The sequence below is a fragment of the Centropristis striata genome, chromosome 12 (assembly GCF_030273125.1).
Source record: "Centropristis striata isolate RG_2023a ecotype Rhode Island chromosome 12, C.striata_1.0, whole genome shotgun sequence".
Lineage (NCBI taxonomy): Eukaryota > Metazoa > Chordata > Actinopteri > Perciformes > Serranidae > Centropristis > Centropristis striata.
The window spans coordinates 1,580,058-1,605,582 of NC_081528.1; the positions used below are offsets into that span (position 1 = coordinate 1,580,058).

Genomic DNA, 25,525 nt, shown 5'->3' on the forward strand with positions numbered 1-25,525 from the left:
CTGAGAGGTGGAAGACAATAGGTGTCCTGTTCATTTTGCAGCCATGCAGAAAAAAAAACTGTTTAACTGATAATATTAATTTGTCTGTTAACGGTTAATTATTAACATCCCGAGAACGAACAGAACAGAAACAGTGAAGCTGTAATGTGCTGCTGCTGACAACCTGCCGTCTTGGTTCAGACTATGGAGCCTTTGTGTTATTATTATTATTATTTTATTACCTTCATAAGTACAGGTGCAAACTCATTTCTTTGTCCCGGGAGATGGGACCCTTTGGCAACCTCAGCGCTGATTGTGTCATTAATCCACAGCCATCACATTGTGCAATAAACATTTATGTCATGAAGTTAAACCAACACACTCGTCTTCTGCCACTTTAAATATTATTCTCAAGGTTGAAGTTGACGCCAGATGACGTGCGTCAGATGTTTTAAGGTGTGTTTGATGTATGCGGGAGCTCTCTGATGACTCCCCGTAAAGCTTAATGAAAACGCTTGGTGCAGACATTTGCAGTCATTACTGTGAATGAATGTTTCATTGTAATCAGTATCTGCTGGCTGATTGCTGTTTATGACTCGTAGTTAATACTTCAGCATTCATCAGTATTTACTGTTGGAGCCCCGTTAAGTGTTTAAAGAAGGATGTAGAAGGTGAGCTTCACTTCGTCTCTTATCTCTGTCCCACTGATTGACACATGCTTTGTCTGAGGGGTGTGTTCAGACACAAAGGCCTTTCAGATTCTCAGAAGTTGCATGCAGCAGCGCCTGAGGAAAGAGAAGGAGAGGTCAGAGCACCCTGCAGACCTGTCACCTCTCCTTCTATCGCTCTACACCTTCTTTCACTCTGTTTGCAGTTTGTTTCCTCTGTGGCTTCACAAAGCAAAAACTCTTTTCTTGTTATGTCCTCTTTCTCTCTTTGCCTTCCCTTTCCTGTTTCCTTCTTGCATCCTCCATCTTTTATTCACCCTGTCCTTCCATCACCTTTCTCCTATTTCTATTTCTCTATTCCCATGCTGCTTGCAGCTTTAATTTATCTTGCTTTAAGAGTTCATTTCTTGTGTGGGGTGTTTGTTACACCACCTCATGTTTGCACTTTTGATTTATCATCAGGATTATGATTTATTATGCACATTGTTGGAAGGTTGTAGCATGAGCCAAAACAGAAACAATTACACTGTAAAAAGATATTTTCCCTCAGATTTAGTGTTTTGATCTTGTTTTTAGACACCCCTTTTTGCAGTGTAATGAAAAAAGTTGTGGACCCAGAACGGAACCCAGTGGAACACCACGAAATCCGATCTTCATCCATTTTGACATTTAGTATTGTTTTACATTTCAAAGTACTCCAAAGTTAACCTCTGTGTGTCCTTATGAACCAATCACCTCACTGCAAAGAAGGTCTAAAAACCAAATAAAAACACTTAATCTGAGGGAAAATGACCTTGCTGCATGGACAGATAATTTACCTTGACAAGATTTCTTCGATTAAGATTGTTAAATCTAGAAATAAGCATGTTGAACACTTAAAATAATAAAATAACTCTTAAAACAAGATAAATGATCTAACACTTCTAAATCTAAAGTTTTTTTAATCCTGGTAAGAAACAAATAATCATCAGGTCACTCTGCTCGGGTCAGTTCATCTCTGCTGGCAGCTTTAATTTATCTTGTTTCAAGAGTTAATTTCTTATTTTAAGCGTTCAACATGCTTATTTCTAGATTTAATAATCTTAATTTAAGAAATCTTGTCAAGGTAAATTATCTGTCCATGCAGCAACATAATTTCCCTCAGATTTAGTGTTTTTATCTGTTTCTAAGACACACCTTTTTTGCAGTGCAATAACAGAAGTTGTGGACCCAGAACGGAACCCTGTGGAACACCATAAAATAAGATCTTCATCCATTTTGACATTTTTAGACACCCCTTTTTTGCAGTGCTGTCCTTCCATCACCTTTCTCGTATTTGTATTTCTCTATTTCCGTCTCTTCTCTGATTTTCCTCTTTCTCTTTCCATCCCTTCTCTCCTTTCATCCTTTCTTCCGCCGCCCTCGTTCCCTTTCTTCGGTGTGTATTCGCTTTCCCCTCCTCCTTCTCTCTTTTCTGTTTTTTCTCATTTCCTCCTCCTCCTGCTCTTTTATCTTGTCGTTGCTTTCCCCCTTTCTTCCTCTTTCCATCCCTCCTCTCCTCCTTTTTCTACCCCCTTCAGCTCTTTTCAGCTTTCTTCAGTGTCTATTTCTTTGGTGTTTTCCTCCTCATCTGCTTCATTTCTACTTCTACTCATGTCCTCTTTTTATCACTATTTCATCATGTCCATTCCAGCTCTCCTTTCCCCTCGTTCCCCCACTTTTCTCCTCTCCTCACTTTCTTCTTTCTTTTGCTTTTTTCCCCCCCCTTAATTCCCTCTTTCCCTCCTCTGTCTCCGTGCCCTCCACCATCACTGGCGCCCCTGCAGATGGAAGTTGATTTTACACGTTCCAAGAAATAGGAAAGGAAAAAAAAAAAATTAGTGTCAGCAAAAGATTTATAAGACATAGAAAATCAAGAGCCGGCGATTCTCCCTGCTATGTTTGTGCTCCAGGGTCTTTTCTCTTCTCGCTATAGCACACATTTCTATCGCCAACACACACTTTCACACACATTCACACACACACTCCTCCCCCCAGGAGCCTGTCAGATGATAAAGAGATGTTGTCAGGGACTGATTATCAGCCTCCCAACTAAAAACAAGTAAAACATCAAACGCACAAAGACCACACGGGGACTTGGCCTTATTTTTTTCCTAATTTCTCCTCCATACCTCCATCTCTCTCTTTCCCACTCCTTCTCTAACTCTCTTCATTTTTTCTTGTCTCCGTGTCGGTGTCAGACGTAGCGAGTGTTTTTTTCGCCTGCTGGGGAGCTATTTGATTTGTTCTGCCGTTTTAGAGCTCATATTGTTTCTAGTGTGTTGTTTTTATTATGACGCCTTTATTCATATCGGTGCCTGTGGCAGCTCGGGTCCCGGTCCTGAGTCACCGGGGAGGGAGATAGGGATGGGGGATAGAGCAATAAAGCAAGAAAGAGCTGCATCGGCTCAATACGTGGCAGGCAGTATGTGTGCAAATGCATATGTGTGTGTGTGTGTGTGTGTGTATACGGCATGTGTGGCTGTGCTGACGTGGGTGGCAACGACAAAGTGCAAGACTCAAATTATAACAAAAAGCTTTACCCAATTTTCTTTGCAATCTCTGCCTGATCCCTGCACGCGGCGCGCACAAACACACACATCATACACTTGGCACTTGATGTTCATTAAACAATGAGAGACAAGTGTGTAATTTGTCATTCACCATGGCTGCAGGAGAGGGACGGCGACGGCGGCGGCGGCGGTTGCGGTGGCAGGGAGAAGAGGATCCCTCCATTCATCAGCGTGATAAAGTTAGACTGATGCATCATATATCAACGCCCCTTCCCCCTTCAGTCACTGTTAGCATGACCCACAGACAGGTAAGTCACAGCAGTGGGCCACATCATCATCCATCAATGAGATCACAAGCAACACAAACAAAACAACAACGAGGTCTGACTGCAGTCGGCCGTATGTGTGGGGTGTTTGTTACACCCCCTCATGTTTGGATTTTTCATCAGGATTATGATTTATTATGCACATTGTTGGAAGGGTGCAGCATGGGCCAAGCCAAGACAGAACCAATTACACTGCAAAAAAAGATAATTTCCCCTCAGATTTAGTGTTTTTATCTTGTTTTTAGACATACCTTTTTTGCAGTGTAATGAAAAAAGTTATGGACCCAGAACGGAACCCAGTGGAACACCATAAAAATAAGATCTTCATCCATTTTGACATTTAGTATTGTTTAACATCTCAAAGTACTCCAAAGTTAAAGTTAACTCTGTCCTTATGACCCAATCACCTCACTGCAAAAAAGTTAAAATGGATGAAGATCTTATTTTATGGTGTTCCACTGGGTTCCGTTCTGGGTCCACAACTTTTTTCATTACACTGCAAAAAAGGAGTGTATAAAAACAAGATAAAAACAGTAAATCTGAGAGAAATGATCTGTCCATGCAGCAAGATAATTTCCCTCAGATTTAGTGATTTTATCTTGTTTTTAGACACACCAGTTGTCTGCTGCTGATCTGGAAATATACGTAGTATGCAAATAAAAGCTATTTTTGGCAACTGGGAGGTTCCATTGCTGTCAGATATGTCTATTAACTACTGGTAGTTAACATTATTTAGTTACTATCTGCAGCTGAATGAACATTGTGTGAACAAACCGCTGCAGCTGCAGTCAGACCAGGTTGAACAAAGTGCCGTTTTCAAAAAAAGGACAGGAAGGAAGGAAGCGAGGAATCAAGAGGATGCTACTGACAAAGTGTGAAGTCCATTTCTTCACTTTGTGTCCTATAATTTTACAGCGATCAGTCCAGGATTGTTGGCAGGTCCATCGTATGTGAGTGTGTGCATGGATATGTGTGTTTCTTCTCTACATCCTGTGTTCTAGCCCCAGCTGAGGCAGGCCCACAGGACCAGCAGGACCAGGACTATGGCTTTAGGGGGCCCGGTGGTGAGGCCTGCAGCCCCTCCTGTCCCGGAGGAGGAGCCCAGGTTGGAGACGGTGGCCCTCTCCGAGTACAGCGGGATGACGTCAAACTGGCCTCCTTCATCATTACCCTCCTCCTCCTCCTCCTGCATCTGCGTCAGCTCCTCCTCCTGCTCCTCTTCCTCTTCACTCTCCACCACCTGGCAGCGAGAAGACGAAGGTGTGAGTTATTAAAAAAAACAGCAGACACAAACTTGTTATGGGTACACTGTAAATAATCGCAAAAAACACAATACATATGTCAACATCTTTACGGAACAACTTGTAAATTTGACATCCTAAAACTGTAGTCTTTTTTTTTTAAAATACCGTCCTTTACTGCTAATTTAACAGTATGATGCTGCTTTTAAACTAATTATTTATGCAATATTTACGGTTTGTGTCTTGTTTAAATCATTTTGTGTCTTTTTTGGGTGATTTTGTGTCTTTTTGTGTCTTTTTGTCTCAACTCTCAACTGGAGCCAATATTTTAGGTAAAAACTCACCATATTCAACAGCTGAATAGATTGAAAAGCATGAAAAAGCTCACAATGTCAATCCTAAAAACAAGTCTTTACACAAGACTCAAATCCCTATGAAGAGGTTATTCACTCGTTTCAGTTACAAAAAGACTATTCAGACCCTCTAGAGACTCTTTGTCTCTATATTTAGACTATTCAGACCCTCTAGAGACCCTTTGTCTCTATATTTAGACTATTCAGACCCTCTAGAGACTCTTTGTCTCTATATTTAGACTATTCAGACCCTCTAGAGACTCTTTGTCTCTATATTTAGACTATTCAGACCCTCTAGAGACTCTTTGTCTCTATATTTAGACTATTCAGACCCTCTAGAGACTCTTTGTCTCTATATTTAGCAACTATTCAGACCCTCTAGAGACCTTTTTTCAAAAAAGCGACTAGCGACAAATCTAACGCCTTTTCCTGGTGTTATTGGAGACTTTTGGAGAATCGTTCCTACTCTCCTTAACAAGTAGCAGGCGCCGTCCCAAAGCACTCACAAGCAGCCCAGTCCTCCCGCAACACATTACCTAATGGAAACGAGCTTCTTTTTGCAACCAGTGGAGTCGCCCCCTGCTGGCCATTAGACAGAATGCAGGTTGCATTGGTTTCACCTATCAGACGCTTGTTAGGATCCAAACTATGATCTTTGATTATTTTTTTTCATAGCAACCAGATAGAGATGAACTGTCTCAGCTGGAAAAAAAAAACAAGACAACAGTGTCTCCAAAGCACTCTCAAGTACCCCCAGCTGTGTGTTGTTGTTTTTTTCCAGAAGAGTGCCTGGTGTTTCCAGCTGGGAAAATATGTCTTGTGGACACAGCCAGCCAATAGTGTCCAACTCAGCAGTTTGTTTATGATGAAAACTTTTACAATGTTCTCATATTTGTGAAAATAAAGTGAAGTTGGGAGGTTACGCTTATGATCATTCTAGAAAATGCACTGTGAATAACAAGGTTGTAGAGGATAGATAGTGTACGGGTAGATGATGCTGTAGATGATGCTCATGATAAGGAAACACTTGTAAAGATATAGACATATATATATATATATATATATATATATATATATATATATATAGACATAGAACATATTGAACCAAACGTTATTGAATCACTGTTCTGTCTGATGAGAAAAACATCATCTGAAACTGAAGAACTGAACTAGTCATGCAGCGATGCAACCCAAATGATATTGATAACATTTCTGTCTGACATTTAGCTTTCAGAAGCTTACAAACACATTCTTGCACAAACAATCTGCAAATAGAAATCTGATGCCATGTATTTTATTACATGTCAAGGCTCAAATGCATATTCTAACTGTGCACAGTGTCCACCGCTTATTGTAAACAAACCAGCATTCTAACTGTGCACAGTGTCCGGTGCTTGTTTTAAACAAACGGAGGTCGCTAACTGAACACATACTGCTACAGAACTTGTTAAGAAGAGTAAGAACCAGTCTCCAAAAGTCTCCAATAACACCAGAAAAAGTTGCTAGATTTGTCACTAGTCGCTTTTTTTTGAAAAATATTGGCTAGGGGGGTCTGAAAAGTCTCTTAATCTAGTGACAAAGGTACTAAGTTGGCAACCCTTCAATATCGTCTCCTACCACCTTGTTCCGCAATGCCGGACTGCACTATCAAAGGGCAGAATATCACTTTGCCTTGGCAGGATCACTATGAATTCCCGAAAAGCCAGCACAGATCTTTCCAGCAATATAGCGGGACATTTGCGGAACACACTATGAAAGGGACTGGAGTTAAAAGCAAGTATATCGGAGTGTGATCGTCCAGTTTCTTAACACCAAAGTTGACGTTATGATGTTTGTTTTGCCATTAAAATGTGTTTTTTCTAAAATGTTAAATCACTGCATGTCCGTTTGTGAGCGCTACAGTCAAGAAGAGTCTTTATTTAAAACTTTCAATCTGTTGATGGATATGATTCAGTGCGTTGTAATGGCTGCTGAGTGCTGAGCACAGCCAGATGTTCCTCCTCAATAATACACAGCAACATCTGGCGCAGCCCAAGGCCGCGCTGGCTTATTGTCTGCAGATTGTTCTGCTATGATAATAATTCAGCACTCCATCATTTCATCGGAGAAGTGCCTCTGATACCTGCACATATCTGATTTCTGACTGACGTTTTCTAACTTTCCATCATCTCCTGTGACAGTTGCAGGAGCTGTAAACAAGGCGGTTGTCGTGTTGCGCTCCAGGGAACAGAAACGGAAACATTACGCTTGGATTCTTCACGCTTTCTTTCAAAGTAATATGAAAATAATTTTGTCCATTAGTAGAGTGGAATAGATTATAGAGTGTATTATGTGCAGTGTTTGATAATCGTTTGAAATGGGATGTAAAAATAAGAGCACCTTCTCTCTAAGCTCTCTAACTTTTCTAAGCCACTCTGCAGTTCTTCTGAGTCACTTTCTGCTGCTGAGAGTCTGCTGACCTTTCCTTTGATCTGCTGCTTTTATAACACACCAGAAAAAGCCTCAAGAATATTGTTAATATTTCTTTGAAGATAATTGGAGTGAAGAAGACAGACTTGGGTTCTTTTTAGGGACCAGAACATGTCCAGGAAACTTTTATATCTAATTATACTTATTACACACAGTGCTGTTACAGTAGATTTTGCTTTTATTGGTCGTCATGTTCAGTTGATTTAACCCTTTTTGTACATTTTTCTCTTCTTTTTTTTTTTCATTTGTCGATCATTTTGGCTGTATTACAGCTTGAGCAACATGGTCTCACAGGAATCCGTGAAATAGTCACAGATTTGCTTAACTGTAAATCCGTGGAATAGCCACGGAATCACTCAAATTTCCGTGAAACTGACACGGATTTCGCTACAATGCAAGTTAATGACAGTCATATCCCGTGGCTATTCCAACATACAAAGTGATTATGTACATTCACTGAGTGAATATTTAGAAAGTAAAACATATATTTCTCGCTAGAAATGTGATCAAAATCCATTTTTATGCAGAAACGAAGTCAAAATATAGATTTTTTCACTAAAAATGAGAGAACTGTCCGCCATGTTTTTTGTTCTGACCGCCGGGACCTTGAAAGTCACGTGACTTGGAACAAACCAATAGGAAAAAATATTAACTTGCATTGTAGCGAAATCTGTGTCAGTTTCATGGAAATTTGAGTGATTCCGTGGCTATTCCACGGATTTTGAGTTAAGCGAATCCATGGCTATTCCACGGATTCCTGTGAGACCAGGTTCCGACAAAATAGCCCCAAACTCCAAAGGGTTGATCATCATTTATAAACCGTATATAGGCCATTTACAATGATGAATAGGTGATTCATTAATGCTGAACTATCATTTATAAATGGCAAATAGATGGTATATTAATGTAAGTTTATAGTTACTTTACCATTAACAAACAATTACATTATAATTATTAATTTATTAATAGTTTTTCACTCATTATAACATTTTTTACACCATAGTAAGTTTGTAAATGATTTCAAAATGATTCATATACCTTTAAGAAATTGTTTGAAAACATTTAAAGATTAAATATGTATAGCACTTTGTAAATGGTTAATAAAACATATATAAACATCACTTGGTTATTGTAAAGTTTTACCAATTAAAACATTAACCCTTATATGTCTTTTATACTCCACTGGTGGAATTGGAATTTGGTGGAATACAATGAAAATGTAAAATATCACTAAATATCTTCAAAATGAAATGCTGACATTGCAGAATGCATGTTTTTTTTGCCTTAATGGCAGTGAGATTAAAAAATGTGGTTTGAATGGAAGTCAATGAAGCATTTTTGGCTGCGAAGGTCCAGTGAGAACTGGCATATAAAGAGTTAAAATTCTGAAAATGATTTATTTTTTGGTAGTTTTGAATAGGTCTGAAGTTGTTTAAGAAATTTATGGAAAAAAAATCTGAAAAAAATATTGATGTTTGGTGATTTTATAGCAGTTTTAGTGTGTGTGGCCTTTTTTTCGCCACAAGGGTCACCAGAGGAAGTTTCTGGCATTACATAAAAACTACTAATGCAATCAAATCAATTTTGTTGCTAATCTTTGACATATCCAAGACTCTAACCACCACCAAAACCCTCAGCTCCCTACTATTTATTATATGGGGGAAAAAATCGTTTTTGTGTGTTTTTGGAAGAAACTATGGAAAAATTCAAATGTATAAACTGGCATATAAAGGGTTAATATTTTGAAATTGATTTAATGTTTGGTAGTTTTGAACAAGTCTGAAGTTGTTTGAGATTTATGGGAAAAAATATCTGAAAAAATATTGATGTATGGTGATTTAATAGCAGTTTTAGTGTAAGTAAGGAGGAGGAGGGCATAAAGGGTTAATAAACAAACAAAAATATGGAGTTATCTCCACGACATCGTTCCTGTGTATCTGTCTGTCTGTCTCCGTTTTGTCTGCTGAAAGACTTCTCATGGTTGTGATGATTCACCAAATGTTAAAATCTATTCTATTGAGTAATTTGTGTCATCATTCACTGCTGACTCCTCACTGGCTGCAGGTAATAAACCACTGACTGCCTCAGTTACAGTGCAAAGTCATCTCCAGCATCAGCGAGCCTAAAAAAAAAAATCAAGCCTGACTTTATCTTTTCCAGACCACAGTTTGACCTTCTATCTGTCCCAGAACATCATGATTTTTGTTATTTTGTGTCTTTTTTGTAATTGTGTGTCTTTTTAAAATAATTTTGTGTCTTTTTTTATAATTCTGTGACTTTTTTTGGTCATTTTGTGTCTTTTTTTGTCATTTTGTGTCTTTTTTAGTTAGATCTGCCTGCAATTCCACGAGGAAACAACTTTTAAAAAGCATGTTTTCTGAATGGAGTTTGGATCAACCAGGGTCTCAACGCCTGCACTACTGAGTGCACTCGTCTAGTGTCTCCTCACGTGTTCTCTGATCGGCCCGATTGCACAAAAATAAATATGTCTACACATGATCAAGCTCCTGGTGTTCAAAACGGCATTAAAATCCCACATATTTGATTGCATTCCTTGTGGAAATGTACCATTTAAGACAAAGAGCAGCCATCTGTGATGCTAAATGTGACATTTTTTTCCACTGCCTAAGCAGTACTCGGATTTTTGTTTTTTTTCACGTGGAAACCTTTTAAATTTCCGTAAAAAATCACTCTGGAGGAACAAGCCAAAGCTCTTTAGAGAGACAAGACAGCAGAGAAAGCAGCTGAGTGATGGACGGATGAGGAGATGTGAAGCAGGTATAGCTGGGGGGAAGCGAAGAAGAAGTCTTGAGGATGCGAGAACAGAAAGATGAGTAGAAGAAGAAAAGAAAGGATGAAGGCAAAGGACAGAGGAAGGGAAGTGGGGGATTTGGGGAGAGAAGGGGGAGACATATGGGCATGAATAAATTCATACTAATGAAGCCTGACTGATGCACCGCTTCCAACCAACACCTCATCTAATCCGCTCACTGAGAGAGACACATAGACGGACACAGAGAAGAAGAAATAGAGAGAGAGTGGAGGAGGGCAACTGAGGAAGAGAGAGAGAGTTGGAATCCCCTCTTGTCTGGCGGCCCAGATTATCTCTGGCAGCAAGGCATGCTGGGAGCCAGGGAGCCTCAGCCACGGCAGATTGCAGTCTGGCCAAGGTTACAGTAGCCAGGACGGCGATTGGATTGGAACACGTTTAATGGTCAGCGTTGGACAAGGGCAGCCGGGAGCTGTGGAGCGCTCACAACATATGTGTCCACGGCACATTTCAGCATGTCACTGTGTCTGCACATTACTGAGCTGGAATCAAAACACTTCGGGGCCAAGACTTGTCCCTGTGCCATGTGAAACCCACTGGTTTGGGATTGGAACATTTTCACACCGCTTAATCTAAAAATGCTTTTTTTGTACACTGCAAAAAAGGGGCATCTAAAAACAAGATAAAAACACTAAATCTGAGGGAATGATCTTGCTGCATGGACAGCAACCCCTTTTTTGCAGTGTAATGAAAAAAAGTTGTGGACCCAGTATAGAGCCCAGTGGAACACCATAAAATAAGATCTTCACTTCAGATCACTTCAGGGCCAAGATTTGTCCCTGTGCCATGTGAAGCCTGATTGGTTGGGAGAGGACAGTTTGAACATTTGTTTGGTTGTAGTTTTTGGAGGTCTGACCCCCTCCTTAGCCACCATACAGCAGGGGAATGTCTGGAGATTATAGATCTAGGGATCACTTGTTTGGGATTGGAACATTTTCACACCGCTTAATTAAAAAACGCTTTTTTGTACACTGCAAAAAAGAAAAAGAGCTGTGTCTAAAAACAAGATAAAACCATTAAATCTGAGGGAAATGATCTTGCTGCATGGACAGCACCCCCTTTTTTGCAGTGTAATGAAAAAAGTTGTGGACCCAGAACAGAACCCAGTGGAACACCCTAAAATAAGATCTTCGCCCATTTTGACATCTAAAGAACACATAATCTAGCTGCTAGGGCTGCATGATCATGGCCAGAATGATAATCACGATTATTTTGATCAATATTGTAATCATGATTATTAATTACGATTATTCATCATGTTAGGGAAAACATCTGTATTTTTATTGCACTACTTTTAAACAAACAATAGGAACAGTTTTTAGTGTCTGGTGCTTGTTGTAAACAAACAGAGATCGCTAACTGTTAGCCTGTTAGCACATACACACTGTACTGCTACAGAGCAAACTGTTAGCCTGTTAGCACATACACACTGTACTGCTACAGAGCTAACTATTAGCCTGTTAGCACATACACACTGTACTGCTACAGAGGTAACTGTTAGCCTGTTAGCAATTCGCAGACTGGACGCTAAGGGGTTAACATCCCCTCTGGCGCTGCAGCTGGGAGAGACTGCTGCAGGAGGACTGTGCCGCTTCCACTCGTTCTTACTAAAGGTCCCTTTGCTTCATTTCTTCCTTTCTGTCTCCCCCTTACATTCTCTCTGTCAGTCTAATAACGCTGAAAAATGCAGGAAAAAAACCTTATACTTATTTGTAGATTCCTTTATTGCACATTTTTTTGTAAAAATGAATGATCAGGGATATTCAACTTTCTTAATTATTTATGGAACATTTTAAATTCTCCCTCCTTCTAGTCACGATTGTTCTGTTTCCACAGAGGTGGAGGACTTTTATTGTGCAGTGAAAAATGAGGCGAGGGAGGAAAATATGACAGGAGCAAAAAAATTGCCCTGAAACTGCGTAGGGTTCTGTATTTAGGCCATTATTGTCACTAAATGTGTTTAACTCTATGGAGTCTTTTTGGGCTATTTCCTCCATGTCTGACTCCTTTCCATCCTGCCTGTATTCACCACTTAAAACATGTTTAAATACCACGTTGGTATATTTTTTCACCTATATGACCTGATAATAATGGATTTTTTATTCTGACTTACTGGATCAACATTTAGAACCAAAAAGAAACAAAGAAAAACCAACATAAATGTGATCTTGTGATCCTGTCATCAACTCTGTTTTTATTCTAGTGGGACTCCATTTGATTTGGCTCTTGTGTGTTCTGCGTAACAATTTTGGTCATTTTGCGTGTTTTTTTAGTCACTTTTTGTCTTTGTAAGTCATTTTGTGTTTGTTTTGGTCATTTTGTGTCTTTTTGTGTCTTTTTGGGTCATTTTGTGTCTTTTGTTGTGTCTTTTTTAGTAAGTTTGTCTTTTTTGCTCATTTTGTCATTTTGTGCCTTTTGTGTCTTTGTTTGGTCATTTTGTGCCTTTTTGTCATTTTGTGTCTTTTTGTGGTCATTTTGTGTCTTTTATGTCTTTTTTTGTCATTTTGTGTGTTTCTTTAGTCATTTTCTGTCGTTTTTGGTAATTTTTTGCCTGTTGTTGTGTCTTTTTTTGGTCATTTTGTGTCTTTTTTAATTCCTTTAGTCCAACATAAAATGTGTGCAAATATAATATGTGATGAAGAAGTCATGCTTTGACTCCAGAGGGTTAAGAAAAGATTCATCTCTAGGGCTCATTTGCATAGTTTGCTTGGATGACTAGTGGAAAGTGTCGAGTCTAAACTTAAAGTTGTTGAAAGAGGAAAGTAATTTGTATATATTTCCACTAAGTTTACAGGTGAATTTGTTCCATCTGTTTGTATCTGTGAATAACTTAAAGTGTATTCATGAGGCCTCTCCAGTTAGAAACACTGCTCCTGTTGGATGCTCCTCACTCTGCAGCATCTTTTGAAGGCTTGCCAGAGAGCTTTGATAACTCCTGCCCCACAGCTGCTGCTTTGATCTGAAATATCAAGTGCTGACTCACTATTGTGTTCTCCTGCCACTGATGGGAGGTTTGATCTGCTGCTGGAGACCACAATCTGATCATTCATTAAAAATAAATACGCTTCACTCTGTCAAACTTGCAGCTTCCCTTCGTGACATTTGTCATTTTCTGTTTACATCTATGCTAATTACACGGCTAGTGTGAAATGTCTGTATTAGCGTAACTACTTCTAACAGTGTACAGCAGTGGCCAACAGTCACGTCTGCACCATTTTAATAAACTAATATTCTCCTCACTCCCTGCTGCTGTAACACAGTAAAAGCCTTCCAGTGGCCTTTTTTCTAGAAGCTGTGCATTAACATGAACATTACTTTACTACAATCCAATCCAGCCAATACTTTTATGTAATAGAAATACAATAATTAATTAAGTAATAATTTCTTATTTTAAGCGTTCAACATGCTTATTTCTAGATTTAATAATCTTAGTTTAAGAAATCTTGTCAAGTGAAATTATCTGTCCATGCAGCAAGATCATTTCCCTCAGATTTACTGTTTTATCTTGTTTTTAGACACACCTTTTTTTTGCAGTGCAATGAAAAAAGTTGTGGACCCAGAACAGAACCCAGTGGAACACCATAAAATAAGATCCCCGTTTTTGCAGTGTACACCCCATGCATTTTGTTGAATAACACCCAAAACATAACTCTCTCCACAGGGCAACTTTAAATACTTCTAGTTAACATGCAGAAATCATTATAGTAGATTAATCATAAAGACCTCAGAGACGTATTACTGTCACATAAAACCATTGGCATCAGGATTGTAGTATAGTAATGTTCATGTTAATGCACAGCTTCAAGAAAAAAGGCCACTGGAAGGCTTTCACTGTGGAACAGCAGCAGCGCTTCAAATAAGAAATTAACTCTTAAAACAAGATAAATTAAAGCTGGAAAGCAATCTTACCAAGATAAAAAAAAACTTTAGATTTAGAAGTGTTGGATAATTTATCCTTTTTTAAGAATTAATTTCTTATTTTAAGCGTTCAACATGCTTATTTCTAGATTTAACAATCTTAATTTAAGAAATATTGTCAAGGTAAATTATCTGTCCATGCAGCAAGATAATTCCCTCAGATTTAGTGTTTCTATCTTGTTTTTAGACACCTTTTTTGCAGTGAAATGAAAAAAGTTGTGGACCCAGAACGGAACCCAGTGGAACACCATAAAATGAGATCTTCATCCATTTTGACATTTTTAGACAACCCTTTTTTGCAGTGCTGTCCTTCCATCACCTGTCTTGGATTCCCCTCAGATTTAGTGTTTTTATCTTGTTTTTAGAGACACCTTTTTTGCAGTGTACAGCATTGGCCAACAGTCACGTCTGCACCGTTTTAATAAACTAATATTCTCTGCACTTCCTGCTGCTGTTCCACAGTAAAAGCCTTCCAGTGGCCTTTTTTCTTGAAGCTGTGCATTAACATGAACATTACTATACTACAATCCTGATGCCAATGGTTTTATGTGACAGTAATACGTCTCTGAGGTCTTTATGATTAATCTAATATAATGATTTCTGCATGTTAACTGGAAGTATTTAAAGTTGCCCTGTGGAGAGAGTTATGTTTATATTTAATGTTATTCACCAAAATGCATGGGGTGTATCTTTCAACTCACAAAAGTGCTGAATGCATTTCCTTCCTCATAAAACATTTGCAAAGAAGATTTGTATTTTCAGTCCTGCATTGTTTACATCCATGTTTATTTTCAGTCTTCAACACATGTTTGCATGTTGCCGCCAGCAACATAATGTGAGAGAATTGATTCTTTTCATCAGTACATCACCATGTTTCCAGATTGAGATTCTGAGGCAACAGCTACCAACTCTGCACAAATATTTGTTTTTCCTTGTTTGCGAAAGTTCCCAATGATCAGAAAAACACTCAACTTTATTAGGTAGTGATAAGATGCTTTTTGTGGTTTATTCGAGGAAGAGAACGTGGAGAAGTGTTTGTTTAATGCACATTTATTCCATCCGACGTCCGACTCAGTGTGGTCTTCTGCTGCTACAGCACATCTGTTTCAAGGTTTGGATGTGTTATTAAAAAATATATATTTAATTTAATCAACATTTAATCGACAGGAACTCTCTCCTGGCTGAAACCCAAAATGCTGCCTCCCTCCCTGGACTATTTCAAAAAAACTTCTTTTAGACTCAGTTTAGACCCCGTCAACCAGTCATCAGTGCCCAGTATTTTCAGTCATCCTACTGTATTGTATTATATTGTAAAGCGTCCTTGAGTTTCTTGAAAGTTACTATATACACTGTAAATAAAATAATGTTGTTTTTACGGTAAAAAACCATTAGCTGTGGTTGCCAGAACTGTAAAAGAAATACAGTGAGTGGATTTTCTACTGTAAATTTAAATATCAGAAAAAAACTGTTATTTAGACTGAATAATCCTGTTTTTTTTCAGGGTAATTGTGTTAATTAAAGGTCATAGGTTACTGTATAAATAAATACTTGAAAAGGAAGGCTTGTTGTAGGTGTGTTCCTTGTATATAATATAGTATCATAACATTACTAGTATTAATTGTTATAAATCTCTGAAGAATCTCATCATAGTGTACACACACTGGCAGTAGCCCCTGTGGCCCTTTCAGAATTTCCCCAGAGGAAAATTTCTAGTTATTATTATTATTATTATTATTATTATTATTATTAATAAACACAAACTCCACCTTGGGTTGTCACATACCTCCCCAAAAATGGCTGGGAAAAAAGATTGGAAGTGAACATATAGAATAAATCCCTGACATAGTGTGTGGTAGTGAAGAAGAAGAGCTCATACTAAAAATAATAAAGAAAAGGCCTTGGGATAAAAGTGTGAAAGGTAATTTAAAGGCAGTGTGTGTGATGCAGTGTACTCACGATGTTGTTGTGTTCAGGCAGGTGGTTGTTGCTCAGCAGCTCAACCTCCTGAGCAACCAGCGGGGAGGGTCTGGGAGCCGGAGGGGGGGTGATGTCTGCAGGCAGGGAGCCGGGACTCCCCATCCAACTGATAGAGTTACCTGAACACAGACACAGCCCATCAGTTTGTGTGTGTGTGTGTGTGTGTGTGTGTGTGTGTGTGCATGCTGGTTGCTGCACCAGAGTGGGCGTGAACCTACAGATCTATTTGGCAGCTTTATTGTGCGAGCTGTCGGCAGCTTGATAAATCACCAAGCTTTATGGGAAGTGCATCGACGCATCGATCGGAGCTGTAGTGTTTGGACATACAGGCTCAGTGTGTATCGACGACCCGTATTGACAGCCGGAGTGATTGAGTGACAGCTGGAGGGCTTTAACCCTCCGGCTGCCTCTCCTCAACACCTCTTGAGCCTCTGCAGAAGCCTAAAGCTGCAGATCCACACTCTAATGCTCTTATGAATGCTCAGGCTGTAGCATGTAGCTGACATATAAAGAGGTAGAGTTGAGTTCACGCTGTGCACGTCGCCGCAGGAAGCAGCCACCCAGACAGACATCCAGCAAACACGGTGACGACGAAGATATTTTTTCATTTATTCCCTTTGAGATGTTCCTCGGAGTATCTTTGATGGTGACACATTAACTCTGGTCCTCAGATACATTATTTAAAACAGGGTTTATAAAAAACAATATGGATGAAAAGTACTGATGGTAAATATTTTACAACCCTTCAAAAATTTTAAATCCTTATGTGCTCTTTGGGTGAGAAGCCACTGTCACACATAACACCACAAAATGACAAAAAACACATAAAAACACACAGAAAATACACAAAAAACACATAAAAACGCACAAAAAACACAAAAAAACATAAAAACACATAAAAACACACAAAGATGACAACAAAAAAACACAACAAAAAACAGAAAAACACAAAAAATACATTAAAACACACAGAAATCACACACATTTTTAAAAATAAAAAATACACAAAAACACACAAAAACACAAAAAAACAGAAAAACACAAAAAAACCACATAAAAACGCACAAAAAACATTAAACACAAAGGATTGCATTAAAAATGCATTGAAATGCTGAATGCACACTGCAAAAATCGAAAAAATCTCTGCAAAAACTTAAAAATCAATAATAGTAAAATCAATCAACCATCCTCATGTGCTCTTTGGGTGAGAAGCCACAGTAACACATAACGCCATGGAACTAAAAGATATAGTCGTTATGATGAAAAGAATTTCCTTTTCAGGATATTCTTGATTAAAAATCATTTGGTTGCACAAAATTAGCTTAAGCTTTGTCCTGAGGAGAAGTCTTTGAATAGATACATGCAGCGGGGCGAAGAAATTCTTTGAACCAAATTTACACAAAAATCCTTAACGGCAAAAATTAATATAGGTCGACGTTTTTGGGAAATGATCTTAAGAGTGAGATGAGAAGATTAAAACCTTATGCCTGTGTGTTAAAAATGCATTTCTGTCACCAGGGTTCTCTCATTGAAAACAGTCAGAAATTACTTCAGTGCTCATTGTTCAGGGTTTTTTTTTTTTTACTGAGAGCCAAATCATCTGCAGAGATTAAAAACACTGAATAAATCAGTTTCACCTTAAAAATATGAGTTTCTCCAACGCCGCTCGCAAAGCTGCTGCTAACGTTTCAACGCCCAGCTTGAAATTAATACAACTGGATGTAATAAGTCACTTTTTTCTTTATTATTTACTTAAAAAGTCAAGTGGCTTTCTACCCCAAGTGCTAATAGCATTGTTAGCTACGGACACCTGTTTGCTAATAGCATCTGCCTTAAAAATCTGTGTTTATCCAACGAGCTGGGCTGATGAAAGTGTTTGTCGTTTCTCATATAACTTGATGTTCAAAGACTGAAATCAAACATCTGGTTCAAATATATATAGTTTAAAACAACAAAGATATATAAACAGTGTATTTCAAAAAATGTGTCTTTAAATGAGATAAACAAGTAAGTTAATGACTTCTGGTTGACTGCTGAGGCACAAGGAGCTGTAAATACAACTAAAACACAGAATTCTACAAAATATAAAAGTATAGTTATATTGAAGGGGGAAATATTAAATCAAGAGCTGGAGTCAGGAAGTGGTTAGCTTAGCTTAGCTTAGCATAAAGCCCGAAACCAAGGGAAAACAGTTGTCAACAAATCTAAATCTCACTGATTAAATGTTGTTTATTGAGTCTGTACACCAACAGAGATGGAGAAAAAACCTTTCTGGAACTATTTCTTCACAAACAGCAGTTCATCATCCACCAAACGTATTTGTTGCCAGACACTATTGTCGAGTGCACGTTTCCCGTTTGGTCTCTGTTGAGGCTTGTGGCCGTGGTAACCTCGCTGTGATAACAAGACTCCTGAAAGCTGCTCACAGTCACGGAGCCCAACTGTTGTTTGCCACAAAGTGATTCCAGCACATAACTCCTAACCTGACGCAGCAGATGGTTTCATACACAGAAGCATCTGAGAAGCTTCACTGGAAACTGTTTGGAGAAAAAAAAGGGCAGACACTTTCTAAAGTAGCTGGCAGGTGAGTCGATGAACCATCTGTGTGTCACTGGCTGACTTTAACCAACCAACAACAAGATGTTTAGGAGTAGAGAAAAAAAACAGTTTTTCCATTAAGAAAAGCTTCCACGTCGCTCTTTGTTCTCCTTTCAATAAAAGATACCAGTCGCCAGTTTAGATATAACTGGTGTTATTAATTGTTAGTCTTCCCATCGGACCCCATGACATCAGACTGGTTTTAGGACATTTAGAAAAAATTATTACCAACTTTTTTTTTTTACCTTTTAAGGAAACTCATGACCAAAAAATGTATATATCATTTTCTTTTCTTTTTTCATTATTATTGGTCAATTTTAGTCAAATATACAAAATTCTCAGTGTATTCATCTGACTTCAGTCTTTTTATTCCTCCACAATGATGGTCAAAGCCACAGACTGACCAACAAAGTATTCAGTCAAACTGAACAGATATCAAACATGTTGGACGACAACAACTGCAGAATTTTATCAAACAATTCAGATATAAACTCACGCAGGCAGCTGTTGTGTGTGAAGATGCGCTGCAGCCTGAGACAGTCCTGCCACTGGTTCCCACTGCCTTCACAGTTACACCACAGAGACACGTCTGCTGAGCTGTTGCTGATGTAGTTGGGCGTCATGATGGTGCCTGAAGGTAAAACAGGAAGCACACGGAGTAACATTGGTGCCATGAAACTTTAGCTTCAACTTCTTACTGTCTTTTATCTACAGTACTGTCATTACAGCAACACGTTTTATAGATCCACTGAGGGTCTACAGTCATGGAAAAAATTATTATACCACCTTGTTTTCTTCAATTTCTTGTTCATTTTAATGTCTGATACAACTAAAGGTTCATTTGTTTGGACAAATATAATGATAACAACATTTTGGTTTGGATTTTGGTTATTATCAATAAAACCCATGTTAAATGTCTAGATATCAGCTCCAACTCCAACGCTGCTCTGCTGGGGAACATTAACCTTAAATTCTTTGGTAATTTTTTGGTAATTTTGGCCTTTTTTGGGGTATTTTTGTGTCTTTTTTTTTTGGTAATTTTTGTGTCTTTTTTTCGATAATTTTTACATATATTTTTTGTCAATTTGTTTCTATTTCGATAATTTTCTACCTTTTTTGGTCATTTTTACATCTATTTTTTGTTATTTTGTGTCTTTTTTGATCATTTTACATCTATTTTTGCTCATTTTGTCTCTTTTTTAATCATTTCACATCTATTTTTGGTCAATTTGTTTCTATTTTGATAATTTTATGTCCTTTTCTGGTCATTTTTACATCTATTTTTGGTTATTTTGTGTCTTTTTTTTAAATAATTTTTACCTCTATTTTTGGTCATTTTTCCAACTATTTCTAGTAATTTTGTCTCTTTTTTAATCAATTTACATCTATTTTTGGTCAATTTGTTTCTACTTCAATAATATTATTTCCTTTTTTGGTCATTTTTACATTTATTGTTTGCCATTTTGTGTCTTTTTTTGATAATGTTTACATCTATTTTTGGTCATTTAGTGTCCTCTTAATGACAACAGCCCCCTATAGGAAGCAGACGTTAGATACAAGTCAAAGGAGCGACATGTTTTTTATTTATTGTGAATAAATCTTTCATTCACAGACGTAGAAACACAATCAGCAGGAGTAAATGAGGCCACGTCCAGACAGCCTGGGAGCTTCTCCTGCCTCCTACGCTGCTTTTTACTTTCAGCAAATTGGGACAAAATCATCTAAATTGCTTCATGGCCACAGAGAGAAAGATGCTACTGTTGTTTTCCTTCTACCAGAGGCTGCAGAAAAACATGGTGTCGGCTCTGAGACCCGTCCTCGGGGAGCTGAAGGGACATTTTGAAGCCTGGAGTTGGTGTTTTTCTGCTCAATGCCATCTTGGCAGTTTTTAGAGGCAGAAAGCCCAAATTTTGACAATATGTTGAAGCCTGGATGAAGCTGAGAAAGCAAACACCAGAGCTGAGTGAGACACGCACTCCCAAAATATACACTTCTTCTTTTTTGGATACACTGACTGCTTCTCTTTTCAAGGAGGATTAGAGGATCAATATCACGTCTGTGTGTTATCTTTAGAGCTGGGTCAGTTAGCCTAGCTTAGCATCAACACTGACAGCAGGTGGAGGCAGGTAGCCTGGCTCGCCAAAGTTTAAAAAAAAGACGTTAACCCTTTGGAGTTTGGGGTGATTCTGTTGGTTTTTGACTCCTTTTCATTCTGTCTATATAAACCACTTAAAAAATGTTCACCATGCCATGTTGGTATCATTGTTTTCAGCACAACCTCACCTATATGACTTGGTTATTATTTTCATTTTGACTTACTGGATCAATATTTTGAACACGAAAACACACAAAAAAACATAAAAAACACAAAATAAATTACAAAAAACACGCAAAAGAATGACAAAAAAACCCACAAAACCACAGAAAAATGCACCAAAAAACACACAATACAAAAAACACACAAAAAACAAAGAAAAACACAATAAAATTACAAAAAAACACAAAAAACACAGAAATCACACAATTTTTTTTTACAAAAAACACAAAAAGTTACAAAAAACCCCACAAAAATACACATTAAAAAATGCACAAAAAGCCCACAAAAAACACAGAAAAAACATAAAAAACCCACAATAAAATTACAAAAACACATAAAAACACACAGAAATCACACAAAATGATTACAAAAAAACAAGAAAAATGAAAAACACAAAAAAAAAACACAAAAACACACAAAAATTTGCAAAGAACACGCATAAAAACACACAAAAAACCTTAAACACAAAAGATTGCATTAAAAATGCATTGAAATGCTGAATGCACACTGCAAAATTCCAAAATAAATCTCTGCAGAAACTTCAGTAAATCATGTTCCACTTGGTGGAGGTGGTTTTAACCTTTGCTGAAAAAGAGTTGACGCACTAAATGGAACATGGAAACTTGTGGAGAAGACAAAACTTTAGAGTTCAGCTGACAGCAGCAGGACTCTCTGAGGGTTAACTCACTAATTAAGATGATCTATAATGTGTTTAGTCCTGACACAGACAGATACAAATCATAAATATTTGATCTTTTCTCCAGGAAAACAATGCCCAGCCTTCACATTATCTGATCATCTCCCTTTAGTAAAAATGTGGATGAGGCCAGTGGTGCCTTTAAGAAGCTATGAGCGTTATAGAGAAGTCATCCATCACTGTCAGAGCAGCAGAAAGACACTCAACGCCTCAATATCCTCGTCTCTAGCCTCTAGTCTCGAGTCTCGAGTCTCTAGTCGCTGTCAGCGTCAAAACTGCTTTCTGCTGATGATTCTCTCTGGCCCATCACCTTCTCTTTTTCTGCAAAAAAGGTGTGTCTATAAACCAGATCAAACAGTAAATCTGAGGGAAATGATCTTGCTGCATGGACAGATAATTTACCTTGACAAGATTTCTTAAATTAAGATTATTAAATCTAGAAATAAGCATGTTGAACACTTAAAATAAGAAATTAACAAGATCAATTAAAGCTGCAAGCAGCAATGAACTGGCCCGAGCATCTGTCCATGCAGCAAGATCATTTCCCTCAGATTTACTGTTTTATCTTGTTTTTAGACCTTTTTTGCAGTGAGGCGATTGGGTCATAAGGACAGAGTTAATGCTTACACACAGAGGTTAACTTTGGAGTACTTTGAGATGTAAAACAATACAAATTGTTAGTGCTAAAAATGTCAAAATGGAAGAAGATCTTATTTCATGGTGTTCCACAGGGTTCCGTTCTGGGTCCACAACTTTTTTCATTACACTGCAAAAAAGGTCTGTCTAAAAACCAGATAAAAACACTAAATCTGAGGGAAATGATCTTGCTGCATGGACAGATAATTTACCTTGACTTGAAGATTTTTTAAATTAAGATTATTAAATCCAGAAATAATAAGCATGTTGTACGCTTAAAATAAGAAATAACTCAAATTTTGTCAAGGTAAATTATCTGTCCATGCAGCAAGATCATTTCCCTCAGATTTACTGTTTTTATCTTGTTTTTAGACACACCTTTCTGCAGTGTACTTCCTCTACAGAGACTTTTATTTTATTGGAGATTTGCACATTAGCTGTCACTCATAATGGAAACTTTTGTCATTTTGTTCCTTTATTTCTGGTCATTTTGTGCCTTTTTTGGTCATTTTCACATCTACAGTGATGGAAACATTCTTGTTAATAACTAAAATCAGTATGAATAAAACCATGTTAAATGTCTAGATATCTTATATTAAACTCTTATCAGCTATTGTGTTCATATCATTATATTTGTCCAAACAAATGAACCTTTAGTTGTACCAGACATTAAAATGAACAAGAAATTGAAGAAAACAAGGCTGGTCTAATATTTTTCTTTCTTTCCATGACTGTATTTTTGGTCAATTTGTGTCTATTTCATTAATTTTGTGTCTTTTTTGGTCATTTTTACATTCATTTTTTTTGTCATTTTGCCTTTTTTGTCTTATGTTATATATTTTTTTTTGCTAAAAACACAGTGCCAGTGTATTTTACAGTGATGTATTTAAAAAATAAATAAAACTGTAAAAAAAATACTGTTTTGGCTGATATATACACTTATGGTATTTCATTGTTACTGAAACTGAATTAACCCCTTCATCATTTTACGGTCTTTTATTACAGTGAACACATTTCAATAAATCTTCAGATGTTTAAATCCTGGTAATAACGCTGTGAGACTTCCTCTCCAGGATGTTTGTTCAGGTAAAATCCTCCTTCTGTTCTCTCTAATCATCATCATACGTCCCTACATACCGATGAGTCCAGCGTAGGCTCGGAGGCAGAGTCCTGCTGAGTCCTTCAGACAGCCGCTGGTGGTCATAGGAGACGGCTGGCAGTTATTCAGGAAATCAGCCAGTCTGGACCTGCAACAACACAAACAACAACAACAACACAAACAACAACAAGTCAGCATCAAACACAAGGAGACGGCAGGGAGCTGGTATGGAAATTCAACAGATGTAGGGCTTTATACCAGTCTAATACCACTGTTTTATATTAAAAACACAGTGAAGTCCTTGTAAACTTTCCTTTCCTGTGTCCTTTCATTATTGCTTCATGATATATTTGGCCCAGGTGTACATGCCGTTTAAGACAAGCTAAAATGAAAGAACAATTATAAGTTGCCCAATAGAATTTTTTCTCATGGGTGGCCAATGTTGTCCTCTTTGTTGTTGTTATTTTCCTGACAATCTCCACTTCTTTTTGTGTCTTTTTTGTGTCTTTTTTAGGTCATTTTAGTCATTTTGTGTCTTTTTTTTGTCATTTTTTATCTTTTTTGTGGCTTTTTTGGTCATTTTGTGTCTTTTTAATTCTGCAAATCCGCAAATCTCGTATGAAGAACAAATAGTGCAAAGTGCTTATTGTGCAAAGAGTGAATAGTACGTAGAGTTAATAGATACATTATTCATGCTCCTATTAAAGTCCAATCGAATTTTGAATCGACATTTTGAAATGTAACATTGAAGAAAAATGTGAATAAGGGATGTTTCCATCAACTGATTTGGATTAAATAAACAAAGCTGCATCATCATACTTTGGTCAGGTTAGACCTTTTTTACAGTGTTCATGTCATGCACACCTGGGCCAAATCTATCTGACCCAATAACAGGATAAATCCACAATCTCATCTTATTTTGCAGCATTATGAAGTTATTATGCTATTAGGCAGCACTGTGGGTGATCAATTAGCCCCTTATAACCCTGTCAGCAGCACCATTTAGAAACATTCCCTAATTGTTTTGTAGCAACATCCCAATACTCCATCAGCATCATTTAACTGTTCTTCAACGGGGAGCTGCAACGACTTGGAGACACTATTATAATTATTAAATACATATTCACACATACTGGCCCATTTAACAAACGAGTGTACGACAGAAAGTGAACAAACGATTAAATTAACCTGATCGTCGGCGATATTTCCATTTTAAAATGTGTCTCTCCTGCATATCTAATCAGCACTTTCTACACCAGTAGTCCACCAACCACCAGGGGGCGGGGCCATGTTTCTCCTGTGATAAAAGCCTGGTTGCTGATTGGATAGAACGCCAAGCAGGAAGTGATGTAGTACTGGACGCCACAACAACACGCACCATTTGTAAAAGCCGGTGAAGCAGTGTTGCCAACTTAGCAACTTTGTTGCTACATTTAGCAACTTTTCAGACCCCTTAGCGACTATTTTTCAAAAATTTGAAAATTTTGTTGGAGTCTCGGCTCGTTAAGAAGAGTAGGAACGAGTTGAAGTGGCACAGTCCTCCTGCAGCAGTCTCTCCCAGCTGCAGAGCCAGAGGGGATGTTAACCCCTTAGCGTCCAGTCTGCAAATTGCTAACAGGCTAACAGTTAGCTCTGTAGCAGTGCAGTGTGTATGTGCTAACAGGCTAACAGTTAGCTCTGTATCAGTACAGTGTGTATGTGCTGCTGCTGCAGGAGGTGTTCATTTAGCGATCTCTGTTTGTTTACAACAAGCACCAGACACTAAAAACTGTTCCTGTTGTTTGTTTAAAAGTAGTGCAATAAAAATACAGATGTTTTCCCTAACACGATGAATAATCGTGATTAATAATCGTTATTATCATTTTGGCCATAATCGTGCTGCCCCA

The 25,525-nt window shown here is 37.9% G+C and overlaps 1 protein-coding gene across 1 annotated transcript in view; it reads right to left on the reverse strand.

Moving 5' to 3' along the window:
• Nucleotides 1-4,054: 4,054 nt before the first annotated feature.
• The window catches only part of LOC131982392 (GDNF family receptor alpha-4-like), a 66,571-nt gene continuing 45,100 nt past the window's right edge, over nucleotides 4,055-25,525 (reverse strand). Inside the window, exons 5-8 of the mRNA XM_059347021.1 lie at nucleotides 23,678-23,787; nucleotides 19,387-19,521; nucleotides 16,272-16,411; nucleotides 4,055-4,744 (exon numbers count right to left, since the gene is read on the reverse strand). Coding sequence (XP_059203004.1) covers nucleotides 4,502-4,744; nucleotides 16,272-16,411; nucleotides 19,387-19,521; nucleotides 23,678-23,787 — 628 coding nt within the window. The 3' untranslated portion in view covers nucleotides 4,055-4,501. The remainder of the gene's footprint in view (nucleotides 4,745-16,271; nucleotides 16,412-19,386; nucleotides 19,522-23,677; nucleotides 23,788-25,525) is intronic.